At 35.3% G+C, this 14,810-nt stretch overlaps 1 protein-coding gene across 2 annotated transcripts in view; it reads left to right on the forward strand.

Annotated features, from left to right (window-relative positions):
• Positions 1–14,810, forward strand: part of NUP133 (nucleoporin 133) — a 31,697-nt gene that overhangs the window by 1,343 nt on the left and 15,544 nt on the right. For both annotated transcript variants that reach the window (XM_027657415.1, XM_027657414.1), the window contains exons 2-15: positions 1,264–1,382; positions 1,981–2,084; positions 3,169–3,276; positions 3,642–3,773; positions 5,230–5,400; positions 6,050–6,205; positions 6,301–6,371; positions 6,935–7,082; positions 7,940–8,087; positions 8,753–8,910; positions 10,056–10,147; positions 12,456–12,619; positions 14,026–14,120; positions 14,245–14,469. In XM_027657415.1, coding sequence (XP_027513216.1) covers positions 1,264–1,382; positions 1,981–2,084; positions 3,169–3,276; positions 3,642–3,773; positions 5,230–5,400; positions 6,050–6,205; positions 6,301–6,371; positions 6,935–7,082; positions 7,940–8,087; positions 8,753–8,910; positions 10,056–10,147; positions 12,456–12,619; positions 14,026–14,120; positions 14,245–14,469 — 1,891 coding nt within the window. The remainder of the gene's footprint in view (positions 1–1,263; positions 1,383–1,980; positions 2,085–3,168; positions 3,277–3,641; positions 3,774–5,229; positions 5,401–6,049; positions 6,206–6,300; positions 6,372–6,934; positions 7,083–7,939; positions 8,088–8,752; positions 8,911–10,055; positions 10,148–12,455; positions 12,620–14,025; positions 14,121–14,244; positions 14,470–14,810) is intronic.

Raw genomic sequence — 14,810 nt, forward strand, 5'->3', positions numbered from 1 at the left:
TGCTCACTTTTCTGCTGGAGTAGTAAGACTTTCTTGGTCTGTGGTTTCCTGAGCGTTCTCAGATTCTTTGTAGGATATCTGTTATATTCTGTTGTCATGATAACAAATTCTGACAAAACATTTCATAGTTAAATGGTTTCAAAGTTTTTTAAAAGTAGTATTGTACATTAAAACTATAAATATAGGGTACTGCATGTTCAGCATTATAAATTATTTCTTATTAGTTTTTGAATTTGAGAGTGCCTCAAATGTATGCCTGTATGAAACATGTGTGATATATGAAAATAATAGGAACCTCTGCATTTAAAAAGAGGATAAAATAGTCAAAGTTTAGGTATTTCACACCCACCCACCCATCCCTTCCCTTCCTTCCCTCTGCACCCTGCTCCCAGCTTCCTCTCTTCTCTCTTCCGTATAAATCAAACCCGAGAAACAACATGAGCCTCAGATCAATTTCAGAGGGATTCAGAAGTTCTTTTCTCAAGAGCATCTATTTGTTGTTGAGATAAACAAGATGACCTGTTTTCAGTTTTTGGAGCTTTTACTTCAGGTGTGTTTAATAATTTTTGCAAACTGGATTTCAGGCTTGTCTTTAGCTGTATATCATCATCTCTTGCCATTTCACACTGGGAGGCCTGTGACAGCATTTCACTTGTGAGAAGAAATGAAACGAGGGCATTTTTCTAAAAGCAGAGAAATTTGCTGGCTTAATCATGTTCAAAAGACAAGACAGGCCTATGCTGTTCTGGAGAGAAAAGGTGGGGGAAGATGCAAAGTAGCTTTTATAAATTATGTTATGAAACAGATAAGAATTACACTCTCCACACTAAAATAAAGGCAGTAGAAGTGCAGTCTGATCCAGGCTGCCATGAGTGTTTAAGGTATTGCACAGTGCAACAATTGTTGCCCGGCAGTGTCAGGGATGGAAGTAGGCCCTGCAGTCAGAGAAGAACTTCTCTTAAGCTTCTCCTGACATGATGGATAGCTTTATTCTACAGATAACCAGAGTGTAGAGAAGTTGAACAGTGATTCTGTTGTTGGTTTGCTTACATATTCAGTGTCAATTCTTTAAAAATAAAGAATTTGATGACAGCTAGCAACTTGTAAGGAGGCTACCAAATTACTGCTTTAGATGGTGCTCTCAGAGGGAGCATGTTTATTTTACAGAAATCTATTTCTGTACAGATACTAATGAAGTAAATGCCTGCTGAAGCTGATGAAGAAACAATAAAAAGCTAACTATGACTTTTTGTTTTGTTGTAGAGCAACTCCTACCAGAGTTATCCAGCTTCCTACAGCAACTGAGACTATTAATTACGATGTTCAGGCTTTTGGATCCTCTCTGCCTGTTAAGGTTATGGAAGCCCTGAAGAAGGCTGATGGTAAGAATTTATTTTATCTTTTGGTTTTTTAGGAAAATTGGTAGGTGAGGGAAGTGTTAACATGCTGTTGATGCCATTTAAATCCTGACTTTACAGTGGAAACTGAAATGTCTGTGGCTTGCTTTGAATCTGTGTTGGTTAAGTAACAATAGTTGTAATAGCACCCATGTGGGTGTGAATGCATGGAAATATCTTTCAGGTGCTGTCTTAACCAATATATTGTGAAATGCAAGGTTGTAAAGAAAGCTAATAGTAGGTTTTTAGATAGACAGGAGGAACCAAATATGTATCTTAAAAATCATCTTAAAAATTGCTGAGTGATTTACGAAGCTATTATAATCTGTTCTAAATTGATGGAAATAGCTTCTAGGATTGTCTTACCTTTCAGTCTCAAAAGTTGAGTGTTTGTCAAATGGGTTTTTAAACTACATGTAGTAATTTGATATCTTAATCAAATAGATGGAAATTCTTATATGGAAACTAATTTAATATAAAATATTTCTTATTTTCCAATAAGAAAGAAATTTTACTGGTTTAAAGATTGCTCTGCAGTGTTTTAAAAATCTGAATGTTTTTAAAAAATTACTTTTTTGTGTAGCTGATGACCAGCTGAGTGTTCAGGTGGATGAAAGTGGATGGGCCTGGCTAGTCCATAAAGAAAGGCTGATTATTTGGAAGATTGGTCAGTCTGCAGTAGCTAAGGTAACTGAAAGATGAAAATGGAACTCTGTATTTTGTTCTAGTTGAACATGTTATGCAGTTGTGAGGTTTTGGAGTTTTTTTAAAACAAGATTTCTTTTATAAACCGGAGTTTGTCTGGTTTCCCCCAGAAGCAGCGGGGTTGGTATGAAGTCATGCTAACAGTAACTGAAATTCAAGCTCTTCAGTTTTAATTGTCACCTTGACACTAAGGTTAATTCTTTGTGTTTTAGTAGTGTGGCTCTTTTGTCAGATTGTCTTGATAAATCTTATTTTGATAGTTAAAAACTAGTTATATGTTACAGATTGGTTTAGATTATTCTGGGTCTGATTTTCAACTTGTCAAAAAACCCAAAAAAGGTTAGTTTCAGAGGTGCTGAACATATGTTTTATCTAGATTTGTAAGGTCAAGAATTTTTTTTCCCCCTTCTGGATAATGTTTCTTTCAACATCATTTCAGTGAATAGCAGTTATAGTCAGAGAAAATCTATAGCTACAAAATTAGTATCTTTCAATTAGTGCAATATAATTTAATTATATGAGTCCTGCACTCACAGTGGAGTGTCAAGTATATGCATTCTAGTACTTGTAGAGATTTTTCAAGGGATTAAAACTTTTCTGGTTGTTTAACTTCGAGAGGGCATAGGGGAGGAAGCAGTGTTTCCCCTCTCTATTCTGTTAGTGCCTAGTAAGCTTTCTCAAGTGCTTCTAGTTTAATTTTTAATTTTAATTTTTTGCTGCCTAGTTAGAATATTGTATTAAGGAATACAATAATAAGGAATACTATATACATATATATGCACACTATATGCATATATATAAGAGTACTATAATAAGGAACTCAAATAACTAAAGAAAACCAGTTATATTTGAAAATATACAAAGACAAGTAGGTGTTTTTTAGCTTTTGTGACAACCTTGCTGAAAATGTCGTGTGACGTTCTTTTGGTTCCCTTACACAGTATCTGGGCTAGTTGAAATTTAATTTTCGGGAGAGTAAAAAAGTCTAATGGCTTTGTGACAGAGGAACAAATTCTTGCAGTCTCATATTTATTATGGCATCTCTTTCTTTCTTTCTTTCTTCCAGTTATCTCTGTGCAAGGAGCTGCCGCTGCCACCCAGTGACTTCCCATGGAGTTCTAGTTTAGCAGCTATATCTTGTCTCAATTCCTCGGGTGAAGCACCTTCCCTGCAGGTGACCAAATTTTAAATTTTAATTGTTTAAAAGCACCTTTAGAATAGCTTTGAATATATACTTTTTTATCAAATACTTATTTGAAAACATTTGGTGGTATGCTATCTGTTCAAAAGGTCAGGTTTGATACTTGGCAGTAAATATTAGCGAAAATAAGCGAGTGTAACATTCCCTGCATGAATTAAGTTATGCTGCATAATCTTTTTGTGATTCAGTTCCAGATTTGTCAGTGTGCATCCGTTTGTATTTACTACTTTTTTGTTTGTCACGCACAGTCTTGATATGTAATATAACACATTTTAGTTAAAGCTGCAATCTGATTATTATTGTCTTGCATGTTCTGTTAATTTTTTTTTTAATTCCAGTCTCTGGCAATAATGGTGGCTACCAGCGAAGGTTCTGTGCGCTACTGGCCCAATCTTGCACATGAAGGTTCCTATACAGACACTTTTACAGACTTTGGAGGCTCTTTGTGCAGTTTCCTGACAGCAGTAAAGGTAATAATAAACAGTATGATTTATATTAAAATACTTGATTTATTCCTAATCTAAAAACAGAAGAGCATGCTCCATGTTACCAGTCCCAAATCTGCAATAAATATTACAGATTTTTTTTTCATTGTTTTTCATTGCTAGATTTCAAGGATTATGTGAGATACTGGTTCTCTTTTATAACTGAAATTGAGTTTCATGGATAAAAATATCATACAAAGCTAAGAAAATGAGTCTCTGCCAGTGCTAAGTACTAGTCAGATGTTTGTCTTTTTCTTTATATAAATGGATGGAAGTCTTGCTATGCAGTTCACTTACATTAGTGTCCTTTAGGATAAGATACTATTGCATAAAAAAGGAAAGGTTACGGTGTGTTTAGTAATGCTTTGAATTTTAAATGAACATGTGGAAGTTCAGTGTTATTTAATAATAATTAATCATGGGAATGTTAAATGTAGCATGCCTGTGAGAAAGTTATTAAGTATATTTTATTTTAATATTTTTTCAAAAAATACATTTGTGCTGGTTTAAAGGTAAACCAGCAGGGGAAATGAACTCAACTCAAAAGAGAGATTATAAATCAGAATAACAATTTAATAAAATAATACAGTATTTTATACTGTATTATATGATTATACAGACAAACAATTGGTTTTAACCCACAAAGCCCAAATATATAACCCAGCACCGTGGGGCATGAACAGGATGGTGTTCTTTGGCACCCCTGAGTCCAAAGTAAAAGGAGAGGGAAGAATCCTGTTGGTGAGAGTGCTGTTGCAGTCTGGTCAAGAGTGGTGATTGCAGTCTGGTTGAAAAGTGTTGGTTGCAGTCCAGTCGAGAGTGGTGGTCTCAGTCTGGTTGAAAGTGGCGGTCTGCAGTCTTCCTCTGGATCCCACAGTGGTAAAAAGTCCCAAGACTCCAAGATTATATATTCTCCAGTTCAGGCAGGAATGCTCAGTACTTCCCTCAGGGCAGGGGGTTTTTCAATGGGCGTGAGGACAAAAACACCCTTCTGTCTTGCAGGCCTCTTAACACCCAGTTGGTAGCCTGATGAGTCAGGCTGCTCTGGGCAGAGGGTGCAAATAGTCTATTGACAACAGTTTCTGGGAAATGGCATGGAAGGCTATAGAATACACAGTTTTGGGTTACACCCATCCAGTGATGAACTGGGCCCAGCTGTTCTAACTAGGACAACATTTTAAAATTTAAAAAGCATACTGTAAACTGTGTGCTGCACTGATTCAAACATAGAGAATAATGAGGAAAATTTGTTTAAACCACCTTTTATGTGATAAATGCTTCTTTTTCTTTGCTAGCTCTTAAGTACTAAGGATGCCTTGTATCTTGTTCTTGTTTAGTGTTTACCCTTATGAGCTGACATAAAGATTATTAACTGAAAATAGAATTTTTTCAGGAATGTGATTTTTATTTTTTTAATGTAGTTGCTTTTTCTTTTTGCTAGGGAGGAAGCTTTATTTTATCATCTTCCAGAGGTCAGCTAGTCCGGTTGATACCTGATAGTTCTGGCAAGATTCAACAGCATGCCCTGCCACAGGGTCAGGGCATGTTTTCTGGAATTGGTAGAAAGGTTTCTTCTCTTCTGGGTATATTGTCTCCTGGAAATGATGCTCTGGTAAGCTTGAAAAACATTCATCTGTTTTAATTTCTCTCTGTAATTTCTAGCTTCAGTGTTTAAGAAAGGAAAAAGAAAAGATCTTGTAAGGGTGTATGATGACCAAAAAAGGTAAGACTCAGCTCATTTATGTTGCTTATATTTCTTTGGAATTTGAAAGACAGAAACCAAATAAATCTATATGCTTTGTAAAGGTGATTGCTGACTTTCTCTTTAAGTCCAAATTAAAGGAGACTTTGAAATAATAATACTTCTTGGGTATATACTTGGGGTATATGCCATGATTCCGAGTCCTGCCGTTTTTAGTGGTAGCTTCATTACAACTTGAAGAAACTAACCAATAACCTGTAACTCTACTTTTGTGATTTAGAGTTGCCAAGGGTGGATTGTCACGTTGAGTTTTGTCAATGAACTCCTCAGAAGCTGGCAGAAAGTAGGAGAAATGTACTTACTATAGATGTTGTTATATCTATAAAATAAGACTTCTCTCGGAAGTTATCATAATACTCATCTTGATTGTAACTTGTGTACATTGGCCAAGGAAGTGTTTATTTGGGTTTTTTTGTGGACTGAGAGTGGTTTAGGTTATTGTATCCAAATATTAAGGCTTTGCTTTAACCTTTTTAGCTTTTTTTTTTTTTAAATACAGATTTCCAGCGTTCTTTGGGATAGAGAGAGATCAAGCTTTTATATGCTAACAAGTTCAAATCTAAACAAATGGGAGATTGATGATTCATCAGAACGTTATATTCTCAGCTGGGATATCAGCAGGATCCTGAAAGAACATATTACAGATGCAATTTGGGTAAGAGCCAGCTCACCTGGAAGGGATTTGTGTGTTTTTTTAATTAATTAAGCCTGTTTACATATCATTAAAAGACAGATGTATTGGTTTTTTAGGGATCTGAAAGTAACTATGAAGATATCAAAGGAGGAGTAAATATACAATACATGGATTTGCAACAGAATCGGTAAGGAAGCACACTTGTATCTGGTAAAACCTACATTAATGAGATGAATCTGTTTTCTTGCAAAAATTTCATGTAAGTAATCGCAATTTAATTTTACTGGAGTGGCATTGTTCATAAAATAAGCCAACTAGGTTTTTATCCTATACTTCATGCCATCATTATGGCATTTTTAGCATTACAGATTCTTTACCTGATAGTAATTCCGTTCCTCTTTTTAGTGTCATTTTATCCGGTTTGGGTATTTGTTTTGTCTTGATATTACAAAGTTAACAAATAAGCAAGTGTAACTTGTTCCAGCAAATGGAGAGAATTCAGTCTCTATTGTATTTAATTTATTCATATAAAATTACCACTGCCTTGCTTCAGTTTTTTAGTGCAATATGAACGCTTAATTAATAGCTTGAAAGAACAAATAGTATAATTTTTCTCTCTAAAAAACCTACAAGACCGGAAAATATTTAGTTTGTATTGTACTTAGATATCTTTTTTTCGAGTGGTAGAGTCTTAGCAAGTAAAATATGTAGTAATAATCTCTCAATGCTGTGCTATCTGTTGTTGAACAGTGATGGGCTGGTCATACTTGCTGCAGCATGGCATCCTGGAGATCGTCCATGTCTTGTCTACTACACTCTGATAACAGTAGAAGATAAAGGCTACCAGATGTCTGATGATGTCATCGTGGAGGTCACACAGTATAATCCATCTTTTCAGGTAAGCTAATGAAGGCTCTGATACTGAACTAAGAAAGCACAGTGTTTCAGAGTATTCCTGTACATAGATTATCTGACAGATTTTTGTCTAAAGGAAAATAAATGTCTCTTGGAAGTATGTGTTCATAACACTCTGGGGAAAATGTGTACCAGCATCTCTTTAAGTTTAATACTAACTGTATGTCAAGTTTAAGCTTTGTATTTTAAAGTATAAGATTAAAAAAGCACCAAAAGTAAAAGTCTAAGTGTCTGACTCCTACTAATTTATCCTAATTTTTGTCCTGTCTGTGAAAGTTTCTACAGATTAATTTTGTGATATGCTCTTGCAGTCCATTTAGAACAGATGTCAGACTCTGTTGAGACTCTTTTTGCAGGACAAGGAATTAAGAGACCTGTGTTTTGGTCTGTGCTAGGCAGCTGGCTTGCTGGGAGGGGAATGCATGTTGAGTAGAGTACATTGGTTGTGCTGTGTCTTCTGGAAGCATAAACTTGGGCGCTACCTTTCTTTGGTAAACGTCTTCCACTCTTCCCCCTCTCCCAGCTGCTTGTAATGGTATCTTAAAACTCTTTAAGATGGAAGGAGAATGTGAAAACTGTAGAATAATTGATCTGTTTACTTATCTCTCTGTGTGAAATTAGCAAGAATATACTATATGGAAGGAAAAAAACCCTCAGGATCTAAAGTTTTAGGGGAAAAAAGGTGATTTTGTTAGGGGGTTTAAGTTGTAAGTTGCATTGATATCTCATTGTTAAAAATTAAAACAAATTCAGGCAACTTGGATCAGCATTTAAAATTTTAGATGTTTGTTTTAAGGTATTGATTCTATATGTGATAGTGTTCATATTTAACTCTTTCAGTCAGAAGATGAAGTGTTGTGCTGTCTGGTAGTCCCAGATTACTTCAGCCATGCTGCTTACCTTTATAAGGAAGACGAAGTGTTTGCTTGTTCCACTGGAACTGGAAGAATTTCTTTACCACAAGAGAAAATCATATTTGGCATACAAGGTAACTTGCTAGGGAGGGGGATCACGTTTTGTTGATACCTTCCAACTGAATATTTTTCCAGTATTTATATTTCTCAGAGAGCAATATCGTATTTATGGCCCTTTATTAAGTGTTTCAAGTTGGGGATTTCCCTTGAATGTATGGAGAAAGTGCTGATGTGACATCCAGTATTGTTACTCTACGTGTTTCAAATGAAAATGAAGGTAGATCCCTATTCTTGGTATATTAAAGGATGAGAAGGTTGTTTATGGGACTTTTACTTCCCCCCTCCCCCCCCGCCAATATTCGCTGTGAGGGGTTTATTTTTTTTCCTTGAAGTTAACTTGGTGTAGAGGCTCAGCCTAAAATTCATACTAGGTGTCTGTATCAGATGTCTCTAAGTGTGTCATCCTTGACCTTCAAAGGTGTTTTCAAGTAGGACAGGCACATCAGTCCCTACATAGAATTTGAAATTTTTTTTTTTTTTTTTTTTTTTTTTTACATTTACAGTATCTGGAAGTCATATTCAGTAGAAAATAGTTCCACAATTTCTATGTCAGGTGTAATTGTCAGTTACTGTTCGTTGATGACAAAAGTTAATAATTGCATATGAAACTGTTACACGTTTTTTCTTAATTAAAGTGTTGTTTATATGCTTGCTTTTCTTTTTCCTCTTCTCATCTTAGGAGATAGCATTTTAGGAGCAGGTTCTTGTAATAGCCTCCCCATCTTCTTTGCCAAAAAAAGTGGACTTCTCACTATCTTATCTAGAGAAAACATTTCTGTGCTTCCTGAAGACCTTGAAGATGCCCTGTCCTCTTCTATTGCTGGACCAAGAAGTGAGGTAATGGTTATTTACTTGACTGGTTGAAAGCAGCCTAGAAATAAAATGTTTTTCTGTCACCTTTTAATTTTCATTGTGGAAATCCTGACTTGTTTGAGTTTCAAAGTTTTTTTTTAAAATAGAAACTCAAACACTTGTAATGAAGGCAGTTTCGAAACCCAAGAATTTTTACATCATCTGCCAGCTTGGGTAACTTTTTGTTTTCCTTTGTTTTGAAGTTGAAACTTCTATGAAATTTATAGTTTTTTTCACATAAGTGTATTACTGTCTGTCGCTAGGCCTGAGAGAACACTAATGCAGAGACTCAGCCGACGTTCTCCCTTTTTGATCAGGATGGTTTCTTCAGTCTTTTGTGTCTGTTCCTTTGTGTATATGAGAGACTTTTTTCTTATCATGCTTGGGAAGCTAAGCTGACAAAGGCTACATAGTGGCTAAATATTGTTTATTCACTGTTTTATATATATATTAACATAATCTTATTGAAAAGTTATGACAGTGTTTTTGTTGGTGTTTTGTGCAATATGCATTTATTAAGCTCTTGCTTACAACAAATTAAAATGTATGTGGAATTTGTTGCCAAGTTGTCCCTGGAGTGGGAGGGGAAAACAGAGAAGTTGTTACAGTATAAATTAGAGAATATTTATATGGGGTAATAGCGAGCTTTAATCCTTATTCTAATTAAATCACATTTAAAATCATACTAGTTATTATTAACTAGCATTTTAATGGAAGACTTTCGTGTGATTGCTCAGATGGAACTGTATTTCTTTTAATGAACTAATGTCTAGTTAGGTTTGTCTGCACTTAGACTGTTATTGTGGATGACAGTACCTTTTAAATTCTGTCAGAAATGGTGGGTTTGAATGTCAAAATAATTATCATAAAAAATCTGACTGGTGGAATACATTGGTGAAAGTTTCTTTGCAATTGGTGAGAATGTTGGTCAAACCTCTGTGGGACTTTCATTGTAATGTATCTTGGAGGCTTATATTTGACTTAAACTCAATTGCTTCCAGATGGAAGCAGTTTCACTGATTTATTTATTTGTTTGAATCTGTGTTGTTAGTACTTAGAAAAATTGTTTTCATTTCATAATGAAAATTAATATTTGTCTTTCAGCTGAAGTTTTTACTTTGTATTTTCAGAGTCCTGCATTTGACAGCACCGGTAGGCTAGAAGTTATAGCTCAAGAAGATAAGACTAAATTACTGAAAACTGCTTTTCTACAGTACTGCAGGTAGAAATTGCACTTGGCCTTTGAGATTTTTTTTTTTGCTATTTTTGAAGGTGCTCTGATGCTTTAGTAGATTGTCTTGGTAAAGAAAATCTTGTGCTATTTTAATTATAGCTGTTTTAATGACACACATCTTCATTAGGAAAATGTTAAATACATCTTATGGTCTAGTGAAGAAGTGATACGTGCTAGAAAGGAGCAGACTTCTCGAATTACAATGACTTTTCACTTATTCTGTGTAAATTCTATTGGTACATTAGTGCCAGTGAAACAACTTTCAACTTTGCATTTTGAGTTCTTTATTCTTTAGTAAGTGGTGTTTTCTTCTTAAAAAAACTTTCCTTTTCATCCTCATTTTTTATTCACGTAGCTGTTTTCAGTAATACTTTTGAAGTTGCTTATTTACTTATTTATGTGGCCATGAAGATTAAGCATGGCAGAGTTTGTGCAGGACGATATCTTCTTTAGATTGAATGATATGAGGAGTGGAAGGAAATACACCGTTTGTCGAACTATCCTGATTAAAGCAATTGGACTGTGGGGAGGCATGCAATGCCTCTGAAAGGTTTGATGTTGGGGTGAGTCATGTGAACAGAGGAGGAAAAGGAGAGAGAAGAAGAAAAAGAGATCTGTAAACTTAGGTTAATTATATTTAGAGGGAATTTTTTCAATATATGTTTATTAAAAAAGCCAAAACAAACAACCCACAAACCCTCTTAGGACTAATCTCCTTAAAGAGTCTTAAAACTTGGAAAGAACAGATTTAAGATAACAGGAGGTAGGAGTGCTTTTGAAATAAAGGTAATGTGAAGTAAGAGATAATGAAGGGGATTAGGCACATAGAACAAAGGATACCAATGCAAGATCTGAAAGCAGGCACAGAATTTAGATGATATCTATGTGTATTGAGAAGTGTCATTAAAAGAGCTGCTGAAGATGGCTGTAGGTGACTGGAGTAGCTAAGGCCTGAGAGCTTTCCAAACATGAAGGTTGATGTCATTGAGGATGTGAACAAGGGGGTTGGAAACAGAAGAAATTGGGAGGTAGTAAGGAAAACAGTGTGACACAGTATGAAAGTTTAACGTTATTTTGATTAAAGTCTGAATTAGAATTATAAAACTAGAAGAAAATAATAATTTTATGTGTTTAGTATTTATTCTGATTTTTTCCCAAAAAAACCCAGTATGGTAAAATGAGTGGAGCAATCTCCCACAGAACAGATGTAGCAATGGCCTGTCCAGGTGGCCAGTGAGTTGATGCAGAGCAAATAATGGAAGGTTGTGCAGTCAGTGGAAACATAAAGTCCACCAGCTGTGTGTGAGCACAGGCAGCTTTAGAGACCTAGTGATCTTTATAGGGGATGGGAAGTTCTGTGGAAAGAGCAAGTTGACCTTTTTGATGGCACATCATGATTTGAAGGGGGTAATAAAGTACCATATAGTTTCCTTAGAAACATATGTCCTACAGGGTAGTAAAGAAGAGACTTTTCTTCTTTAGTAGAAGATTCAGTATATTCCAGTTTTTAATACTATTCTTTACTTTAGTTTACCTTTGTGTGATTTCTGGATGCACTGCTGTTTTTTGGTTTTTTATTTCAAGACACCTTGGTCATGTAAGTGTTTAAACTGAAAGGTTCCTGAAAAATATAAATATTGCCAATATTGGAATCACAATATCCCTTCTCAGTCAGAACACTTCAATTTACTAGTCACAAAATCAAATCTGTGGGTTTTTTTGTGTATATTGCATACTTCTTACATTGAATTCTTCAGTACAATTCAAATCTGTGAGGTTTAAGATTTGGATGCTTCTTGCTCTTTTACTTATTGACATGAATAAAACAGGATTATTTGAAATTACAGAAAATAAAATTAACACATTATATTTGCTGAAGCATTTTTACAAGCTTCACTCTCTTGCCATTAGTGGGAGGGATTATGTGTCCTCTTGAGAGAATTCTAAAGCAAGCAGTAGAAATTTCATGACTTCGCTACCAGAGACATCCAGACTTACCTCTGTATGGTGAGTCTTTTCTCTTAAATAGTAATAATGGGAACAGTAGAATAAAATGTGACTCGAAACACTTCCTGGCTTGTGCTTTTTTGTTTTATAGGTCATGTAGTCTACTTGCTTTAAAAGAATTGGAATACCTTTTATCTATAGACTCAGAATGAGTGCAAAAAATGCTTGATGTTTATAATCTAAAGCACTTCACAAAAAACCTATTAGAAAATCCTAACTGAGGGACTCTTTCTCCTATGATCCTGTCTAATTATTTTGTTTCTCATACTTTGTGTTTCATTTATTTCAGGAAAGATATAGTCAACGCACAAAGCATGGTAGTTGAGGTCTTTCCAAGTAATGCGGATCTGGAATCTGATACTGAACTGGATAGGGCAGTGACTCAGATCAGTGTGCACTTAATGGATGACTACCCTGCCTCTGATCCAAGATGGGCTGAATCTGTACCTGAAGGTAACTGCAGTGTGTTGTTCTGGAGGTTTTCCTTTTTCTTTTTTTTTTTTTTTTCTGAAATAACATCTCCAATGTTGCAGATAAAATTATAATTTAAACTTTGCAAAAAAGGCATAGGTGTCCCTTGCCCTCTGCCACCATTAGGTACATTTCCAGCAAGGCTTAAAGATGCATCTTATGAGGCTAATAGATAAACTTGCAGTCTAGTGTGGTTAGTTCTTGACTTCATATAGTAAACACGAACAGCAAGGAAAACGTATTTCTGAGAAGGGTACTTCGTGCAGAGAACAGGTGGTCTCACTTTAGTGTTTCCATGCTTCCTTGTATGGTTTTAAATTATTTTCAAAAAAATAGATGTGTTAAGAGGAAGAACTTATTTGTTCATTCTTAGCCTTTTGTGAGTGTGACTGCACAGCTTCTACTCGGCATGGATCCTGGGTAGAGTGAGCTCGTATCGCTCTGGGGCAGTAGTATTTATGTCTACCTGAAAGAGGACTAGAGAAATTAATTTAGGAGTATTTGTTGTACATAAAGATTTAAAAGGATTAAAGCAGACATGCTTTTATCAAGAAACTTGTTAGTTCATGCTTCCTTCTCTCTTACAAATAGTGTTCATTTGAAAGTGGCCCCAGCACCTCTGGGCAGTAGTTGCCATTTACAGAGCAGAGGCTTAGTTTGAAAATTCATGTACATAGCTACAGTTGGATGATGCTTCCTGCTGTTGTTTCTGCGTTGCAGCCAGTTAGAATTTGTCAGGCATCATATCCTTGGTATTTTCTGAATCAACTTTATTTTAAATTTGGCAGCCTATCTGTGTTTATTCCTGGCTAAAGCCAGAAGTGAAAATTGATGGCTTCTTGGAAACAGTCTTGCTAATTTTGCTCATGGTGATAGTTCTTCCAAGTTTTTTATCTTGATATTCCAAGCACACTTAGAATATACAAAAATTCTGGATGCAAGGTCAATTAGATCTGAATGCCTATTAACACTTTAGTTTCTAGTAGCTGTGGTCTAGGGCATAGTAAATTTAGCAACAGCTACTCCACAATGAAGATAAAAATTTGAATCTGAATCTTACTAAAACTAGAGTAAGCTGATGAGGTTGTATTTTAGCAGCATAATTAATTGAGTACTTAAGAATAGTACTGATCTAAAGATACTTTATTTCTTCTAAAAACTTTACTTCAGCTATTTGTAAATACGTATAGATGTATATATAGATAGAGTTGAAAAAACACATTACAAATAGCATAGTAAGCAGTCTATAAATGTGTGTGCTTATACTTTAAAAAGTACCAGTGTGGTAACACTGTAAAAATTTATAGAAATAACTTTACCTCAGAGGCAAAAAAGGTAGTTACCCAGAAACTAAGATACCAAGGGCTCTAAGATTTTTCTCTTTTTAGAAGCAGCTGGTTTCAGCAACACATCTCTCATTCTCCTTCATCAGCTAGAGGATAAGACAGAAGCACATTCCTTTTTCATTGAGTTTCTTCATCAGGTAATTTCTACTGTTCTTTTGGTATCAGCACACAGAGATTATTTCTTTGTCTTAAAGTAGTTCATCTAGAACGCTGTTTGAAGTGCATGTGGTGTTTTGTTGTTTGGTTTTTTTTTAATGAAAGGTTGGTGTATTTGAACGTCTGGGCAGTTTTCCAGTGCGAGGGATGCCGATGGCAACTCGACTTCTGCTCTGTGAGCACGCAGAGAAACTGGCAGCAGCTATTGTTCTCAAGAATCACCACTCCAGGCTACCTGATCTAGTGAATGCTGCTATACTGATCGCATTAAACAAAAGGGAGTGTGATGTTCCACCGAGTCTTACCCCTGCTGATGTGTTCTTTAGAGAGGTAAGAAACCTGTCATTTCTGAATTATTGTATAGCATTGCATGTAGTAAATGCAGCAGTGCTTTAATGTATACTTTGAAACTTTTCTCTGTAAAAATCAATTCAGTTTTACACAATTACCCTTTAAATTGGAATGGTGGGGTAGTACTTCCCTTACTTTAGTGCATGTACTTTATTTTGTCTGCAGCTGAAACATAAATTCTGACAAATTTCATATAGCAAAAGTAAAGTTGTTTTAATTTCCAACTACCCAACATGGATAAGTAAGGAAAAAGACAAGTGAAATTCTCTGACACATAAGGAGATGTATGCCAAGTTATAATTTTTAAGGAGTGGACTGAA

This window comes from Corapipo altera, unplaced genomic scaffold (assembly GCF_003945725.1).
Source record: "Corapipo altera isolate COAL_440 unplaced genomic scaffold, ASM394572v1 2c, whole genome shotgun sequence".
Classification (NCBI taxonomy): domain Eukaryota; kingdom Metazoa; phylum Chordata; class Aves; order Passeriformes; family Pipridae; genus Corapipo; species Corapipo altera.